This window comes from Ammodytes marinus (assembly GCF_949987685.1).
Source record: "Ammodytes marinus genome assembly, chromosome: 14".
NCBI classification, from domain to species: domain Eukaryota; kingdom Metazoa; phylum Chordata; class Actinopteri; order Uranoscopiformes; family Ammodytidae; genus Ammodytes; species Ammodytes marinus.
In genome coordinates this window covers 17,691,231-17,712,072 of record NC_137218.1, presented here as the reverse complement: position 1 = coordinate 17,712,072, position 20,842 = coordinate 17,691,231, and the positions used below count along the sequence as shown (strand labels likewise).

The 20,842-nt window shown below is 40.5% G+C and overlaps 1 protein-coding gene across 2 annotated transcripts in view; it reads right to left on the bottom strand.

Annotated features, from left to right (window-relative positions):
• The window catches only part of klhl13 (kelch-like family member 13), a 40,362-nt gene extending 20,361 nt beyond the window's left edge, over positions 1-20,001 (bottom strand). The window contains exons 1-2 of one of the 2 annotated variants that reach the window (XM_080040617.1): positions 19,924-20,001; positions 18,441-18,512 (exon numbers count right to left, since the gene is read on the bottom strand). In XM_080040617.1, coding sequence (XP_079896743.1) covers positions 18,441-18,493 — 53 coding nt within the window. In that variant the 5' untranslated portion in view covers positions 18,494-18,512; positions 19,924-20,001. Of the gene's footprint in view, positions 1-13,504; positions 13,740-18,440; positions 18,513-19,923 lie in introns of those variants that run through there. The other variant, XM_080040616.1, reaches the window with a different exon arrangement.
• Between the last annotated feature and the right edge of the window lie 841 nt (positions 20,002-20,842).

Below are 20,842 nucleotides of genomic sequence, written 5' to 3'. Positions count from 1 at the left end.
GACATTTACTATTAACATGGCATATTTAGGCTGATAATAAATCTGATATTCAAAATGAATTTCCCTTCTCTCTTGCTTACTCATTATGGCAGTGACGCAAAATTAAGACAAATTTGAGGACATACAGTACATGCCAGAAATAAAAGAAAATAAAGATTGTGAGAAGCTCAGATAAAAAAAAATATCTTAACGTATCAGACTCACTAATATGAACATTTACAGCTACATTGCACCTGGAGCAGACTAAAAACAATTGATATATATATATATATATATATATATATATATATATATATATCAATTGTTATATTATATATATTAGTGGTGGGCCGTTATCGGCGTTAACGTGCTGCGTTAACGCTAGACTCTTATCGGCGATAAAAAAAATATCGCCGTTAATCTCTTATTCCACCTCCTGTTCGGCTCAGGGAGCCAGTCATTTGTACAGTTCAGCTTAGACTCGGCCGTAATGCTGCTGCACACACACACACACACACACACACACACACACACACACACACACACACACACACACACACACACACACACACACACACACACACACACACACACACACACACACACACACACACACACACACACACACACACACACACACACACACACACACACACACACACACACACACACACACACACACACACACGCTGCATGTCAGAGACGAGGGGCGAAGCTTCTCTCACACACCCGCCGCTCTCTCTCTCTCCATCACTTGCCCACGACACAATCGGGTATTGGAACGCAGGGTGGGTGTGTGTGGCCACCGGTCGCCACGTGACTATAAGTTTTCAAGTTTTAAACACTTCTATCTCTTCAACGTCAACGTCACCGTACCCGAATCCTAAATATCCCCATAGCAGACGCTATATTTCATCGGGGGGAAAACTTTGTTTTGCGCCACAGATCGACTCGGCCGTAATGCTGCTACACACACACACACAGACACAGGCACAGGCACACACACACGCTGCATGGCAGAGACGAGGGGCGCTACCAAAAAGACGAGAGGAGCGGTTGGAGCAGTTGGAGAGTTTAGAGACACATGCGCGCACATTTATTTACATAAAATCGCAATCGCAGTCACTTGTGCAGTTATGTAAAATGTTTCACTAAGGAAAATGACAGAAAAAGTAACGCACAGTGACTTTGATGAGTAACTTTAATCTGATTACTGGTTTGGAGATAGTAACGCGTTAGATTACTCGTTACTGAAAAAAGAGGTCCGATGCCGGTAACGCGTTACTATGTAACATCTTGTTGAACATTATTTATTTTCATCACCAATTATCATAGTAGAACAGCTTCCTCAAGCAGTTTGTGATGCATGTTGGAAACAGGAGATGAGCCCCTGGTCTGATGCGCCACCTGGCTTGAGAAACACGTTCTCAAAGACTTACTTTGAGTCATTATTTAGGGAGCACACACATATTATGAATGAATTCAAATGAGCCATTTTAATCTAGATTAATCTAGATTAATTCCAAAATTAATCTAGATTAAAAAAAATAATCTATGCCCACCTCTAATATATATATATATATATATATATATATATATATATATATATATATATATATATATATATATATATATATATATATATATACACACACACACACACACACACACACACACACACACACACACACACACACACACACACACACACACGTTCAATTATTTTTATTCTGCATATATCTATATTATATAGAAACCATAGTTTTAATTAGCTACCTAGTGTTGAGAATTCCATTTGCAAAGAAAGAGGCGGAGTGGTCTTTATGTAACAGTGTCACATAGCATTAAATAAGTAATTAGGTTTAAAGGTTCGTACATCTGTTACATCAAGACTGCTCTGCCTTCCTGTTCTGTTTTAGGTAGCACACATCTGAATGAAAAAAAAAATGAAGAAGAATTGTAACCTGGCAACCTCTTTATCACATGTCCAATGCAACCCGCTATGAATACGTAAAACACTTTAATTGATATTTCCTCATCAGGGTCTATAGCTACCTGTGTTGTGCTTTTGTTTGTGAAGAAGAAATACATTTTAACCAGCAGCAGCAGAAATGTATGCTCAAGTAACCTTTGCACAGTGATTCATGAAGTTATTGACTTAATTACCGACTGAATGAGAATGCTGGGATTATATGCTACATGAAAAAATAAATAAAATTAATAATGTTGGAAATGCAAAACAACAATACTTATGTGCAAAGGGGTGAGTTGCAGTTGTCTAAGATCACTTGGAGGTGAAAGCTGTTTGTTGACACTAGAGGCATGTCAGCTCTGCTTTAGCGGCTTGATGTGCTAAGAAAATGACGGAAGGTTTAAGAAATGTATGCAAATTTCAACTAATGTATTGCATTTCACCCGACAATTTCCTTATGTAAGGAAATGTGGGACTCTCAAATAAAACTTGACTTTAGGGTGATGTTACTCTGAGCTAAACAAGGATGAGCTGACTGATCAAATGCTTTTTGTCACCTCCTGTCGCCTCACATCTTTGCACTTGAACACACCACCAAGACTTGAGCTGACAAACAGTCAACTGAAAGACATGTGTGGGAGTATGTGATGGATAAACATGTAAAGACACTGTCATTCCTTTCAAACGCTGTACAAGAATCTGAGGAATTGGTAGGAGGACCAACAAGGACACATCGACTACACAGAAATAAAATGGGACACAAAAACATGGAGATTTCTGCTAAGGGAAATTCGGCACAACTCTAATGATCTACGATACACATGCTAAAGGATGCTAAATACAAATCTGGTTTCTAAATACTTTTTTTTTAAACATGAACATGTGAGCATTGGATCAGGGACAACCACATCTATCAGGAATACCACTACTAAACTGGCTTTAAACAGTGGTCACACAATCACACTGACACATGCCCACACAGGCAATGTACTGGTACATTTACCCTGTCAGGTGGTAAGTTGGGCTGGCAGCGAGGAGAGAGTGGGCTGTCCAGACCACAAAGGAGTGTTGGTGGCTGCCGGAACGAAACATAGAAGACAACAACAGCTACAGCAGCATCATCCCACATCAAGTTCCTGCTCTACCCCAGAGTGGAAAAATGTCTCGCTCAACCCGTGGCATGTATTGAAGGCAATCGTGACTAAAGCATTACTGCCGCTCAGCACTTCTGCCCGGCGCAAATGTCATTTACCGGTAGTAAACATCAGAGGATGCAAATCAACAATTTGCTTGTGAAATTACAACAAGACAATTATGGGTCTATTTTATTTTTATTTGTTTTATGACGACCATTTTTCAAGTTATTTATAAAAAATGAAGATCTTCCAAGAACATTGAAATATTAAACTAGGTTTACAATGCTTGTGTGATCCTTAATGATTCACAAATGATCAAACTAAACCATTGCCACATCAATCTTTACACATAAGAGTTTTCTTAGCAGCACACCGCTGTTTAAGTTTACATTTTTAACAAGATGAGATATAAAAGCTCAAATTGAATGATCCATTGTTGTACACACTGCTTATCTACGAGAGGGTTACACACTGTTATGTCAGGAGCTGTCAATGACAATAAGTCTCAAGTGATAAATTATAGATGAACATAAACTCCCTTTATCTGTGGGTTTAAGATTAACAAACAATGTAATCTTGATATCAGGCTTATACATCATATCTTAATGTAGATCACCTTTGTAGATTTTGAACTAAGGGGAAAGAGAGGGGTTGAAGGAAACATCATTGAAATATGCAGATGAGAAAGTTGTAGGATTGAAAAATAAGTGATGAAGAAACAAGGGTGGCAATCTCTCCTGTCCCCTAGATGACAGTGGAAAGAAGAAGAAAAAAAAGAGTCCTTCCACTAGTGACAGTTCAGGAAGCTAAAGTCAACTGGCTTTTTCCATTGGATGACAGTGGAGGGGTCTTAAAAGATTAATAGTGTATATAAAGTATAGCTGCTAGCTTTGCCGCCTCGTAATGCTTAGCTAATGCATTGATGGGAACTTCTTCATCTCATCTATTTTTAGGTTCTTCTAAACATCTGAAAAGACCAATGTCATGGTGTCTGGAGTAAAATCCCAAATAACTTATTCAGTGGAACTTATACACAAATGTTAACAAACGGGTTCACACAAGTCTATACACATGCCTAGCTTCTCCGACAGGATCACTGTCTCTAGCGGTGAAATTACAGTTCTGCCATACCTGGTCTGTGTCAACATTTGCGCAGCCAGTTAAAAGTTAGCAAGCTACTAGATATGATAATATACTGATGTACTGGGTTGATTAAGTCTTCATCATGACAGTTCCCAGTCTCAGAAATCCAAAGTAAAGTGTGTGGGTTGCAAGTAAAAAATGGATTGGAGCCTATTTTTTTCTTGCCCAAACTGCAATAAACGCACACGTTTTATCAAATGTATCTATGGTTGCTCAAAGATACAGTGGGCTAAGGTGCAACCGTTTGAAACAAGACCACGGGAAGAGCCTCAAAGCAAAACAGACGGACAATGACACAGCAGTGGAGTTGGCATAGCAGCACCAAGAAAAGAGCAAGCCCAATACTTTAGTGTATAAAGGGATAACTACTATGCTCTAAGGCTGCTCAATTATGGCAAAAATTATGATCACGATTATTTTAATTGATATTGTAATCAGGATTATTAAAGACGATTATTCACTGTAGGGATACTCCAAAATGAAAATTCTGTAAATTCATAAATTAAACTCCCAAATGTGCTCCTCCCCTAAATAAATAAACAGTGAAACCTTCCAATCTAAGAGTAAAATTAATATTTTGCTAGGGATGTGATTGTGAACATCTCAGTTATTTGCATGTTGAGGAGGTGTGAATCTACAAAAAGATCAACTTATTGCCTTTTTTTCAGTGCAGGTTGAGTTGCTGAAAAAAAACTGCACAGCAGCTGCCAACGTAGCCTAATATTCGGACTTCAGAATTTGCATCAAAGCCCTAATGATCATAAAAACAAGAGGCTTTATTTAAACGCTGTCCATGGTGGTTATTGTAATTTTTTTCGGCTGTAGACTGAAACTAATAACGGAGGGAGGCGGCTCACTGTAGCCTATATTTTCTCTAGTCGCGCTGTCAGTTTGGCGATATGGCTCTGTGTATGCAGGCTCCAGAAATGCACTCCGGTCGCGGAAGCCTTCCACATCAACAACGTTAACGGGCAGGATATCCCCGGTTCATATTACCGTAAAGCCACAGGGCTTTTCTGTGCGGTGGCTCCCACCGGCGAGTTTCACTGTGAATGACACCGTTACCCACCATCACGGAGTTTCAACTGGCAACTCGCTATTTCGCTCGCGCAAGGCGTTTGTGTTTCGATTTAACATCAGTCTTGGGCGAGTACTTTAACTTTATGCAGAATAAACCATTGCACTGCAATCGCTGAAAGTGTTCGGGCGGGGGCGGGGCAGAGTGGAGCGCACACAGAAGGGTTCGCTGCATTTACCACACAAGACAGCGAGCGACACAATGATCGTTTTATTACGATAATCTTGTTTTCATGATCGAGGGAAGCCAAAATCTTAATCGAAATTGAATTTCAATTAATCGCCTAGCCCTACTATGCTCTAAAGGTTATGTCTCCTACAGTCTGGCTGGTGTTCTCAAACACTCAGCAGCAGTCCCCTCCCCCTCCCCACACACAACTTAGCCCACTGTAGCTTTGAGCAACACACACACACACACACACACACACACACACACACACACACACACACACACACACACACACACACACACACACACACACACACACACACACACACACACACACACACACACACACACACACACACACACACACACACACACACACACACACACACACACACACACAATAAAAAGGTGACAAGGTGTGTGGGAACAAAACAAGGTCAGATCTCTGAGAACCTCTGAAGTGATGTGAGGAGAGAAGTCCCTATTTGTCCAAGCAAACTGAGCCATGAAACACAGCCTAGCTACTAAAGTCTTTTCAAACACTGATCATCACAGCAGTGCAACAAAGCTGACCATGACACAGCTTCTATTCCTGAGAAGAAAAAAACAAAACATCTTATCCACAGTAGTAGTATAGTCACCACTATTATATGTAATGCAACCCAATACAGAGGCCCTGCACTATTTTCACATTCATAAATAGAACAAAACTTGCAATATAAAACTCAACCACACTGAACCCCCATTTGAAAATGTATAGTATAGTCTTTTCTAATATTGCAGAGACTGTGTTTAGATGTAATTTTTCTAATAATGTTTTGCTTCCCCATTTTTGAAAAATGGAACACGGGGGAAAAAAAGCACTTGTTCGGCCTTAAAATTCTGTCATTGTCGTCTCTATTCAATCAAACAGACATTGGTGCATCTAAAATTTGACAGCGCGTCTGGTGGATTGATTGCAGTATGAACATATGAATGTTCATCATCCTAAATAATGACCAAAGACATTTGTATTGCACCAATGTACAAAAACTGGGCCATTATCTAATAAGTGGAGAAGTTCCAGTAGAAAAAGGAAGCGATCACTCATTGCCAATTGGACTATCTCAAACATTTGTGCACCATCATGTGTCTGAGAAATGTTTGCTCTGCCCATTAGATGAAAATTGGCACTTCTCTAATTAAAACTTGGGCTCAACCAATGAATGGATGGTTCTGCAATGTGCTATTCACAGACTCCACACTTTTGAATGCTGGGAGTCGCGTATGGAATCCTGATTTCATCAAGGTAGGTTGTAATTAAAACAGTTGGAAAACTGAAGAGAGGGTTGTTTTGGGCATGATTTTATATTTGAAAGAAAAACATGAACATACAGCCTTTACATTGGCAATATTCACGATTAGGGGATGTCTTAATGAGCTTCAGTTAAAGTGCATTGAAAATATGAATCAACACAAAACTAAGGATGTGCTGACTGACTATACGTGCTATGCATGACGTTTCCGTGTGAAGTGATTACATTGTTCCACTGTGCCTCCTCACATTTTTGATCTAGCACAACTAAGAACTGTAAGCACATTATTAGACCCACCCACTTAATATTTGCGGCTCACTCCGTCCAGGACAAACTATCTCCGGATGATTGCTCTAATCACTGCTTATAATCTAAGCAATCTGTATGCTACAATGAGTCTGTAATTACACTTTATAATCAAAGAACACTTTGAGGTCAAGGCTTTCAAATAAAATAAAAAAAAGGTCTAGGGAAATTTCTGAGTACCTAAAATTAAACTTTTAAAAAGAGCCAGAACAAGGTTTCAGAATGTGTTGACGTGTAGGTGGAGCAGACAATCTGTCAACATGTTACCAAATGCTTCCTCAACCTGATGGACCGCCCCAGCTGAGTATGTGTAAACCAAAAGGACACCTACTGCAAGTATAAAAAATAAATTGTACCAAGACAAAATACACTGAACTGTAAAGTCAGTGCAGAGATACATGGAGTTACTAAGCCTGCAAGCAAAGCAGGTGTGTGCACAGTGCACACCCACAGACGGACTCAAGATCCTTGGCAAAAAGGCAACAGAGATGTGTCAAAGCAACAGGGAATAAGTGTCAGCATAATTATGCCTGGACTCAAATTAGTAAAAAGGCATGGCTTAGCATATTACAAAGGGGCTTTATCTGTCACCCAAGGAGGGAGCACAATTAACTGCAGATTCTTCCCCGATCATGTAGGTCAGCAATATTGACTTTTATATACATTTTTAATCCCCACCTGAACGTCTGGTTGGCCAATTCATAATAAGCAAACTATGGAAGCAGTATAAAAAGGTGTTGAGGATGATGGCTAAGGTGGTAATAACAGGAAGAAAGCTTCCTCCTCTTTGGAAAATCAGCTAAATGTAAAAAGATGGAACTGGCAAAGAGTCAGGTGGCTCTGACCTAACCCCTTAATAGGGTCGGGATTTAGAATGATCTACCTAGATAGGAGTTCTGGGAACCTCTCCTGTAGACTGAATACAGATTTGGTATTCCTGTCGTCTTTGAATCTGTAAAAATAATAGATTGATAATAGATCCTCTCAGGGCAGTAAGGTTAATTCATTTCTGCGTCAAGACTTATTTTCTATTCATTTAGCCTCTTTCAGAATTGCATATTATGCAAATTAGTTGATTATGTCATCTAGCTACTAATAGTTACTGTTGGGCCAATAACTATTTTCCTTATAGAGGAGTCAGCAGAGATAGAGGAGAAAAAAGCAGAGGTCTCAGATGTACAAGGGGTTGTGGTGAAAATGGGTTAAAAAAAGAAATCCCTTTTCCTAAAGGAATGTCTGAAGGATTTCACATGGCGTTGCAAAATCAAAAACACAATGAATTGTATCATCTGTTGTCAGTGTGGTCCAAAACATGCTGGCAATACAATATCAGTAGGCTTTATATAGTTAAAATTGGAAAAATGTGAATAGATGCGTTGCTGGTCCATTTAAAGTGCACCCTTACATTTTCTGCCTCCGTCCCTAAAGGGCCCTGAGTTAGGGGCGCCAGTGCTCCTAGTAAAAAAGGTTAGTCTAGGGGCGCCCTTAGCTCAGTTGGTAGGGCGTCCCCCCCATGGGCCTCGGCCAGCACCGGACCCGGGTGCGGTTCCAGCCCGCGGTCATTCTCTGCATGTCACTCCCCTCTCTGCCCCATTTCAACTCTGTCTCTACACTATCAATAAAGCATAAAAATGACAAAAAAATATCTTAAAAAAAAAATAAAAAATAAAAAAAGGTTAGTCTTGAGCCCTGCCTAGGGTCTCCATGCCTAGGGTATGTAAACTGGTATACACAAAGGGTATGTAAACAAAGGGGGCCCACCGTAGCTAGCAACATGCCTGATTACAGAGCCTAGGCTGTGTATCAACAACACCAGATTTGTACAGTATTGACAGGTAGCAGATTGTGAGGAGATAAATCACTGATTTTAAGAAAGGGGGATTTTGTCAACAAGCTCCACCTTTGAAATAGGATCATCTGATATGATGCATTTGGTAATTGGAATTCAATCATGTCTCTGCAATGCATCAGTTTTGTTTAGGTTTTTTTATAAGACATAATGGCATGGAAAGACTGGTCATCTGTGTGCGTAAAACCTATATCCAAATGCATCACGGTTTAGCTTTGAATAGGTGTGTACGTGATGAGGACAGACATGACATTTTCACCTGACTGAACTCACTTCATGTTCTGCGAGCCAGACTGTCTGTGCCTCCCCTCCGGCTTTTCAATGAAAATAAATGATCCACTGGGCGGCTACAGTATTTTGTTCAAAATGGCAACAAGTCAGCAAGAACCCAATGTCCATGACAAAGGGCGACAATGTAAATTTAAAAGCTCCACCTCTCAGGTCTATTATGTTTTTTTTCTCTTTTTCTTTCACTAGCAGCTGAGCACATGCATCTCAGGTGATTGCTGCGTAAATCGACTTTGTATATTAAAAACCATGACATATTGGCCTTTCGTTAAAAAAATTCCAGCGGATGGTTTTCGAGCAACAATCAATGCAAGGTCATTTAAACAATGTTTTGGAAAAATGATTATAGGTTTACATCACGGTGATCAGTGACATTCTAGCCATGTATTTAGAGACGTCTCTGTCTTCAAGCCAAGACATGGAAAAAAACATACACAAATAACAAACGATAGGTTCTGACAACCACCACCCTAAAAGACACATAATCCTCTTTAATCAAATATTGATCCAAATAATGTGTGTGCTGCTTCTTTAAGGATGCGCGGTTATCAATCATAAATGTGGGAATTTGCAGTCTACCTTCAGTAATACCTTTGGGTGCAATCATATAGTATGTTGGCTAAGAAGATCAGCATTGTGGTTTTCACATATCCTTTTAAACATCCACGACTGAGTCTAATTAAAACATACATCTTCCCTCTGTGATCTATCTGGTGAGACCCCTGGGAATAATCCTACTGTTTTATGTATTTTTCACCATGAAAAATGTCTTCTTTGTCAGCGGACGTTGATGCTTAAAGTCAGACGATAAATGGAAATCCTCCAGAGCCAGCCTAGCTCTTATTCACTTGGATGTCACCTGCCAAATGAAATATGTTCTGGTTGTTTTAGAATAGACGTAATGTTTAATTGATACACCTCATTCAAATCTAGATTGGTAAGAAAGTAGGTTTAACAGAAACTTGTGTAAACTAAAGGGCCATTTACACATTAAGAGACCGCGGGAATCTTTTCAAAGCAGTACCACGGGAGGGGATTTAGCAGCAGCATAAGGATTTAACAGCCTCATGAGACATGTGAGGCTTCTGCAGTAACAAAAATCCCATGCAACAGACTTTCAAAGCTTTAAGTTTTACCCATGGCTGTACCGTCTGTATGGAATTTAATCTGGTCACAGTGGTTTTATTTACAGTCTGAACACTTTCTACACTAGAGACATTTCTCTACAGAGTATGTGTGGCTTTGAGGAAAGTCTTAAGCCATTTCATGAGCAGCCAGCAGCATGTTAAAAACGGTCAATTTATTTTAACAACAAAAACAACAAAAGGAGAAAGAGAATCAATAAACAAAAGGTTAACACTGCAGATAACATTAAGGTCAAAATGTGCAGGATGTGATGGCGAGAAAACAGTTACTACGTGTGCTAAAAGGTCCTCGACTGGAATGGAACGCAGGGCTTTTGCCGCAGTTGAGGCTGCTGGCTCACCATGACGCCTCCAAGAGGTGATTACTAAAGACAGCAGTCACACATATTAAGTGCTTAGTACTGAACCACTGTAAGATGAGGGGACGGCATTTATTTCAAGGACTTTCTGTGGAAGGAAAGATAAAACCCCATTGGCGTTTTTACTGTGAGCTGAAGATTATTCCATTGGCCACAGTGGCAGTGAACCTTTAACCATTCCATGCAAGCATGAACTCTGCACCACAGGCAGTCACCACACGTCTATATATAGATTTAGGGTGGTTTCAAAACAACAGACAAGCACACTGTACAAAACAATATGTTTATGTGAATAATATATACAATGTTCATCAGCTATTCCCAAAAATCTCCTGTCTCCTCCATCATTGTGCTGCTTTGGATACATAAACAAAGATTACCCCAGCAGCATACCAAGTTAAAAATGTCTCCAAGGCCAAACGGACAGAGGCACCACTCAAAGGGCCTATAAAGAGTGACTTCTCCCTGACCACAGCGTAACCTATAATTGGGGGCCAAATATCAGCTTGGCTAAAAACAAGGCTTACAATATACACGTTTCAAAATAGAAAGTGGTCTGTTGGTGGGGCAGGGTAAGGTGGACACAATATCCTGTCGAAGACACGCACTGTCTCCAGCCACTTAAGCAGACACGATGCACTCACGCCCTTGCTCTTTAATTGCGAGAGTTGTCACAGTCCTCAAAAAGACATGTTGTCATGCTGGTGTGAGGATCCTGTTCTTGTACAATGTCAATGGTTATTACAAAGAATACTGTGCATGCACACTCTGTGATTGAGTCTTGATTATTGCTGTAGAAGGAGATACCAGGACTCACTGATAATATGCAACTATAAAATTAATTCAATTTTAACACACTGAAATAGCATGACTTGTTTTTTTTACGTAGCGTTTTGAAATTAACTGCCATGAGCCAAAATGATACTAATGAGAAAAAAAGACCAAATTTAATTTAACATTTATATTATTATTAGTATACCACACAGAAGTGTTCAGCAGATGACAAGTGTTTGACTATTTAAATAGGAATTCTAAGTTGTATATGGAGTATGAACATTTGCTGTATTGCTACAGAACAGGATAAAAACACATACAGAACCACATAAATTATTTCTCTCCAAGGACGTCCATGGCAATCACAGATATGAGGCAGAAAGAAATCAAGCACGTATGGTGCCACTTTGATGTTACCTTGAGGAGCTTTATCTCACACCAAAAACCCAAACAAATCACCATGCAATGAGGCCCACATTTAACACAATGGAGACTTTTTTCAAATGTTCACGCCAAGCAACAAACTGGAGATTTGCATCGAAATTACGGTTTACTTTTAGGGACTTATTCCACTAAATGATGTACAGATCATATGCTACTTTATTCGCAGTGAAGCTAAAATAACTGGAAATTCGCCTGACCGCCTTGGATAGATCCGGGTAGGATAGGTGCCCTTGAGCAAGGCCCTTTACTTCCAAATGCTCAAGTGGAGCTGTTCAGTGGCCAAGAGTTATGACTATGGTTGTAATGGGCAGTTTCCAGGTAGGGTTAGGGGTGTGTGAGTGTGAGTGTGTCTAGCAGGGTTTTCCAGCTTGACTACCATCTCTGAATCAAGATTAAACCCATGATTACTAAGTCAATATGGCCTATAGGGAAGCATTCATCATGTCATTTTGTAGAGCTCCCCAGGTGACACAATTCTGTGTGTCTTCTGTAAGGTTTATCTAAGAGGTAAGGGATTTGGGGGCGCCCTTAGCTCAGTTGGTAGGGCGTCCCCCCCATGGGCCTCGGCCAGCAGCGGACCCGGGTTCGATTCCAGCCCGCGGTCGTTCTCTGCATGTCACTCCCCTCTCTGCCCCATTTCAACTCTGTCTCTACACTATCAATAAAGCATAGAAATGCAAAAAAAAAGAAAAGAAAATACAAATGCAAAAAAAAAAAAAAAAGGTAAGGGATTTAAGGTAAATTTAGAAACAGTTTATACATTTAGAATTAACAGTACTGCTTTACCAAGGATGGGAAGGTGTATTTAAAATATGATGTGATGATGATGCAGTAATGTTTAAAATAAAAATGTCTGTGAAACTAGCTAAATTAAGCTCTTAAGCTCATAAGTAAAGCTGTGTGACACTGCATGATTCCAATTTTGAAATAACCATCCAAGTAATCCCCATGAGCCTATGAAATAAATAAGAAGCTATCAACTAGCCTAGCTTACCATGATAACTGTTATTTTTCTTTTGGTTCTCACCCTGTTTAGGCCAAAGCCATATTACTGCAGAAAAGTCAAACAATACCGAGCTCGGGTAAATAGAGAGGATGGCGAGAGGCTGTGAGAAGCCCTTCCATTCTACCCTTCCCCCCTCCTGAACAGTAGCAGATGACAATAGCTTCTAAACCAGGGCACGCCAGACATCCTGACAAAGGCAGGCTCCTCCCAAGCTGCTGAGTCCCGCTTCCCAAACAAACATAGCCACAGGGAGAGGGCAAAAGTCGGATGATGTGGTGGTGCTCGCCGTGTCCAGACTAGCGGCAAAATGAATCCATCTGCCCAAGAGCAAATCCAGCCAGCGAAGCATGAAATGCATGGTGGAAAAGGCAAATCTCTTGACACACCACCAAGGCTCAACCTTATTCTGCCCTAATTAAGGCTGCAACAAAAGAAAAAAAATTTACAAAAAAAAAAAAAAAAAATGAAATTCCCAAACTGAAAAGCAAAAGAAATCTATACCCACGTACATTGCCACAATGGTATGATGTGAACGCAATATATTAAGCCTTCATATACTCACATGTAGGCAGGCGAAAGGGGTGAGGACCTGGATGTCTTAAGAACTGGCACTGGGAATTTCCAGCTGACGGGAGAACCACTTTTCCATTTTAACGGCATGTTGTTGTCACCAGAATGGTGCTAGAGCAATACAAACAGCAAAGAGCATATCCCTGAAGAGGTTTCCGATGCAGTCTTCCATCCCACTCTGCCCACACCATTGAAGGGGGAGGGAGAGCAGCAGCAGTAGTGGTGGTGGCAGCAGCTACACAGAAACACACTGGTAGAGGCAGTGCAGGCTATACAGTCAGGGTTGGGACTTTAGCGGCAGCACCGAAAAGCCAATAGATTGCATCCACCGCGGTCTACTTGCCCTGCTGCTGCTGCTGCTGCTGCTGCATTCACGCTTGTCTCATGGTAGGAGGAGAGAAGAAAGCCCTGCCTTCCCCATCACTCTTTTCAGCGTTGGTGAAAAGCCACCAGTAGCTAAGCAACAGTGCCACCTTGTTAAAGACATAGTGATTACAGCTCTGGCCTCGCTATGGGAACAACTGAACAGGGTGTAGGAAAAATAGAAAAAAGCTATGAAAAATTAATCAGACGAAATTGCTTACGACCAAACAAATTTAAAATCCTCTGGGGTTTTATATTTTGTGGAAGATAAAATTGGATTTTAGTGAGTTTTCATGCAATTGCAGTCTTTAACTGTGTGGATAAAAGGTTCAGCCATTTGGTTTCAGAAAACAATAGGAACAAACTACAGACACGCTGTTGATCAAGTGGTGAAATTGATCATAAACTGATCACAGTAAAAAAAAAAAAAACATGCACAAATATTCCTGTATTTACTTTCTTTCCAAATCAAAACAGTTTGAAGCTCCGCAATTTATAGAACTAAACAGTCAAATTTAAAAGGCCCTCTGAAAGGAAACGCCACTTTGCAGCCCTGACCCTGACCTTTAAGCTCCTTTTAAATCTTATTTTACACTCACCTCAACCCAGGGCAGTCAAGTGCACAGCATGACCAGGCCTTATACCTTCATTGTATGTGCTTAGGCTAAACTACAGTGGCAGGCTCAAGTGGCTTGAATGGCAACGTCATTGAATGCCACTACAGCCTGCTCAGTTATCCAACAACAAAGAAAGACGTTTTACTAATCAACAGACAGCATCCAGGCTAATAATAATTAGCAACAAACAAGTCAAACTAACTTGCCTGGAGCAATCACAGCATGTTTCTCGACCCCACCAAGCAACGACCAAAAACACTCAGCTACAACGCTTAGCTGAGTGTTATATTATTTGGTGCCAGAGTCACCAAATAATCCATTATGATTTGATACTAAATCAACTTTGCAACGTCCCATTCTTTCCATCTCGGCGTCAGTCACCGGGCAAACTAACTCGAATCTCAAAATAACCTCGACACAGTTATGCCTGCTCCATACCGCTGAGACACAAGAATGAACAACACATGCCATATGAAAACGTTATGGTAGTTAATTTTTTTCGGTCCTGTATTTTTCTCTATTTGGCAGATGAAAGTAAAGAGATGACAGAAAACTATAAGGGACAGAGAGAGAGAAAGAAAGAAAGAAAGGGGGAATGACACACATGCAACAAGCTCCAAAGCCAGACACAAACATAGGGGATGTTGGAGTTGATGTTTGGCACCTTAAGGAGCGAGTTACGCTGGAAAAGAACAAGTTCCTAGAGGAGCGACAATAATGTTGACTGACCACGTTGGAAGGCTTAAGTGTTTATAGGTTGAAGAGCTGGCCCGGTGAGCTGTGACACCTGTTTAAATAGGGGGGGATAAAAAGGTGCACTTTGTCAGACAGGAAGGCATTAACAGTGTGTGGGGGGGCTCGTTTCTCAAAATATTGAAATAAGTAGCAAGTTCAAAGCCTGCTTGCATACTTTCTCTGCTACACCAAGACGGCCCATCCATCCATAATCCTTCTGACATTCACCGCACTTCATGGGTGCAGTGAATGTCAAAAGGATTATGCTTGCCAAAAAAAATCTGACATTCCCAAAGTGTGTGAAGAAGAAATTAGATTTCTGAAGCTATATAGGACCCCCTGACGAGCCCTTTGGCCACCGAGGTTCCCCCATCATCTCTCCCAATTAAACCCTCTTGTGTAACGATCTGTGTTGAAGAGGGTTCTCAGCAGATGAAAGGGTTGCAAGGCTGTAACTAATGTGCTAACTGCGAGAGGGGAAGTGAAAAAGTCATATCTCACTAAAAACAGAAGTCGTCATGCCTGTACCGTCCTTGCTCCACTTTTATCAAATCAATTAGATTTGTCGGATTATTGTGCAAGAGATTAGGGCAACAGGGACTTTCGGATTTGAAAATTCTAGAACAAACACGCCCCAAGGTCATCTTAGGTGAACGCGAAACAGAACCTATTAAACGTTATTGGGCTAAATGAGTGCCTCATGTGGTTGTTTGTATAACTTTTAAAAAACGGCATAGTTGGTTTACAAGGCCGCCCGTGGAGGCTACATTCTAAATATGTTGGTCATGACCCTGCCCCCCCCTGTATTCGTTTTACCACCTGCAGCTCCATCCTCTTAACACACTTGCAATTAAACTTTCTGGCCTACAACCTTTCTCCCTTCCAGCAAAAGGCAGAATGACCTAATTCAGGGACAGCAGTCAGGCCGTCTTTTCTGTCAAAACCTTTCGAGCTCAGTGCTACACCTGTTATCCTTAGTTCTACAATATGAACTCTCCTCCCAAAAAATCCCAACGCCCGCCCCCCCTGTAAAGCAGCTATCTCAAATAATGCCTAAAGTGGCTCTGCAAATCATGCAACAGCAATTAACTGGGGGGGTGAGGGGGAGAGCATGGTGCTTTATGCTTCTTTTTACACATTTACACCTGCCAACAGGTTATTCTAGTATCCGTTATTGATAGCTCACGCTGCGGATAGATGGTCTCTGCAAGCTGCCTCCACTGCATTCATTACAGCACTTTACACTGTGGTCCGTAAACTGCCCCTCCAGTTGGTGCAGTGTCTCATCCACCTTCACACTGTCGCAATCCTGTTCTCCAGTAAAAGAGAATCTTTTGCCAACAGTTTGGATCAAAACAAGTATCAAGCGATGATGAAAATAATTTTTTGTTGCAGCCCTACTATTATAACCAGGGCAACATTTGTCATGGAAATAGCAGTTGGCAAGGATTTTAAATTTTTAGTGGCAACAACAACAACAGGATATATTAGCAATGTTCTGCTGCCTCTCTGTGAAATAAATATTTGACTTTCAAAGTTATAAATCACATGCGATTGGCAACATTGTCAAGACCTCACAGTCAGTTCCATACTTTTCCTTGTTTTTGTATCCTGCCATCAATGAAAGAAATCAAGAAAATTGCTCCAAAAATATCCGATACGTTTTATCTCTATAGCAATGAATTACCACACACATGATGATAATAACAATGGGAACATGAGAATAATTCATTAAGGAGGATACGGTTAGAAGAATGCGAGTAATGTGCTAAAATGACCATGGTTTGAGTTAGACTGTTACTTGCTGTAACTGATGTAAGCCAGTTAAGGACAAAGGGGGTGTCATCATGGCAAACTTCTTTGTTCTTGCCACGCTCAAGACATTTCAATTAGCTTGTGCTCTGTATTGATGCTCTTACTGCTGGCACGGACTGAAGACTGATCCATTGACCGTCATTATTTAGATGTAAACGTTGCTGGTATGGAAACTTGTGATCTAACACAAGGGTATGGGTTCTATAACTTGTTCGTAAGTTTCAATTCGATAAAAAGGAACAAATTCACCACGAGCTGGGTCCCAGAGAAACAGTTGCGTCCTAGAAGAGAGTATATTTCTTCGTCCTGACATTCACGTGTTTCAGTGAGCCCTTACTGCCCTATCATGGCTGATATGGAGTAATAATAGGAGTTTCTTTTGAGGTCACATGTAAGATGTTCCCTAAGGTCACACATCCTGCTAATTAGAGGAGCGTGGTTAAATAATTATCTATCCATCCATCTTGTGTGCCTTACTCCAAACTCCTAAGCAGCTTCTGCACAGTCAAACTAATATTCAACTCTAGCCAAGTCAAGGAAAACCTGTCCATATGTATTGGCCCATCTGTCATTTTCTCTCAAATTCATAGGCTTCATAATAGCTACAGACAGCTCAGAGCTTTTACATACACCTCTTTAATGGATTTTTGATCGGCTTTTTTTTTGTCTAAACACAAGCAGCAGTACAACCAGTCAATGCCTCGACACAAACAAGCAAACACAATGATTTAAATATATGATCCAGTGGCCATCATGTGATGTGTGTGTGATGCCGGAACTAATCTGATATGTTTGGTGCTACTCATTACCTAATTCTGTTGTACATGGTCCGCCACTGTTTTTGTAAAGAAACATTTATTTAGCTTTTAAATTCCTACATCTGGTTGGGTTATTTAACTTCCTGGGGGTGAGCTCTGAAAAATATTAGCTGATTTGCCAGCACCAACAGTTGAGTCTTTGTCTATAACAAAAGGGCAAAATGGGGATGTGACTATACTTATTGGAGCAACTGCTGCCATAAGGACACTTCAGCCAACTTAATGCACAAACCATCCATGAGTGGAAAGCTTCCACACAGATAAATACATGTATCAGAAACACACAGCAGTATTAGGTAACACTCTGGTAAGACTCTTTGCAGGGGATCTAAACTCTGGTCACCACAGGCCCACCGCTATTCTCTCTAACAATCTAATCATGGCTTAACACGCCTGATTCAAAAATAACTAATTTTGTCTGGTTATCAGCAATAAGAGCGGTGAAAATACAACATTTGGACCTTCTCAAGACAGATAAAACAGCTCCTGACGTTTGAGCTAAAAAGTGAATTGTTCCATTAAAGTGAATAAATAGTCAAGTAGTGGCTGACAAAATAATGGAAGAGACATTGTGCCTTACCTTTCATGCGGTCCGATGGGCATTGTCTCCCCTCTGTGCACAGGGTGCTCCATACCCTCGCCAAAACAACACCTCCAAAACAGAAAACATGGATGTTCAACTATTGTTTAAGGTCTTTCTTTAAAGAAATCAAGAAAAACAAAGAAAAACAAGATAAAGCTTTTACAGTTAAAATGTACTGTAAAAAAAATTCCTGTAAATAGTTATACACTAAACAATTATTATTTCCAGAAACTGAGATGTTACAATAGCCATAGAAATAACTACAAACATTTTTACAAGTTACAAGTTTCAAGTGTTCTGCATGAGCCTAATGTTGGTATCCAACGAATATCAAAAAAAAAATCCAGCTCATCCTAAAATGTAAACATTTGTGTTTGACAGACTTTTCCCACAGTTTGTGAATATTTGTCAAGATTTCCCTGACATTACCAGCCTGTTGCCTTTGTATATGCAAGAGCCGAATTTTTTTTTTGTAAAGTGAATATATTCGCACTTGTGTTAATATAGATATTGTTGTTGATGTGCAAGGTTTTGGGGCGTTTCTGAAATCCCCTTACTGAAATGTGACAGTTGCATCACATTCCACACTTGTTGCTAAACACAGAACTGGGCTAATTGAAGCTAAAAATATCGGCCGTGCGTGTTACTTGACAGAAATATCTATCTCCCTTGTATTCAGAAACTCATACAAAGTAAAGGGCGTTGACTAAACTCGATGTTGGTTACTTAAAACTAATAATAAGATTAGCAACACGCGTCCATTTGGACACAACAAAGTTACATATCCTCGTTTAGTTCCTGTTATAATCCAAAAGGGACGTGATTTAAGTGACACCAATGTGATGGAGTTGACAGTATGTCCTTAGAGAGGTGCTGCACGTTGAGCTGTCAGTCAGACACACTGTGAAGTTAGTCCTTTTAAAGCTAAGTGTGTGTGTGGTGATACATGTGGGGAGAAACGCGGCGAGAAATGCAGCTGTCTCGCCTGCTAGCAAAGGCTTCAAGCTACCGATATTTCGAAAATGAGAGTTAACCAAACTGTACTGTAAGGGGAGGCAGCGCTGCCAGGGTCGGAGCTTTGTTAAAGGAAAATTCCCTGGCCATGTTGCTTCAGCACGGTCCTAACATCTCCAGTGGGAGCAAGCTATGGCTAACTAGCCGAGCTAACCCCTCTAACGTTAACGCTGGCTAGCTTGACCTAACGTCAGACCAGGACGGTCGACTACACGGTTGTCACGTTCGTTTGCTATGTTAGATTTATAAACGACAGCGTGAAACCACCAGGGTCTTAACGTGAGTTAGTTGGGTTAGTTATTAGTTAGTCAGGTAGGTTGGTAGGTTTTGCCCCCCACCAACTAATGACTGTGACTGACAGTCAACCTACTATTTGCCAAGCTTATTAATACGCTACGTTTAATATTTCTTTCAGCACACGCATCTTAAAAACACCTTCTAAACTTTTAAAAAGCGGATTTCATACCTTCAGGACCGAGATAATGTTAACTAGCGTCCTTGTTTTCCTTCCCAAGCCCCTCAAATCCACTTACACCACCGGAACCTCCTTCCCTATGTAGACCAATACGGTTCCCGCTTACTGGGAGGGCTGGAGCATCCACACTTACAATTGGTGGAAGAGTATGGCAATCCTTTCTCATTGGCTCAAAACTTCCGTTACTAAAAAAAGTGGTTCCATGTTCCAAAGGAGTCGCCTTTCTTTCTTTGAAGCCCGAGACACATTTCTGTATTGGTTTGCTTTAAATTATGAATTTTTACAATACATTATTATTATTATTTATTTATAGTCTTCGGTTCCCCCGGCAGTAGTCAGTCACAGGGAAAACTAAGGCATCCCAGTTCTTTGTGCGAATTTACAGAGAATTTCACTGATTTTAGAAATTACTGTTTCAACGAACCAGTGTGTTACTGACTATCTATGGTTACTGATCGCATAGGGCATGAGGTCATTTTCACAAAAGCAGAGGTGTGAAATTTTGGGTTTATTATTAGTGTTATTTTTAGATGAGTTGGTTAGAGGATGTTCTTGTTTGTTTTTGTTAGAGCAGAGAGACAGTCAACATATCATTTCCAATAATCTACATTGCAATTATTAAATATATTTGTTGTCTGCGTTATAGTAATTCCTTTGCCTTTACTGTTGCTACTTACAGCGTTTTATCACTCCATCACTAAAAGGTGACCCGTTTCACATTGCTATGAAAGCAATGTGGGAAAGTTTGACGGACAGTTTTTGTTCTCCTCCTTACATAACACAAATCATCTGAACAGGTAAATAGGCTACCTGCTGTCCCAATGTCTGATTAAACAGATTAGACTTAACTAAACATATAGATTGATGTCAGGCAAGAATAGGTGCACCACCAACTAAATGGTGATCTTAC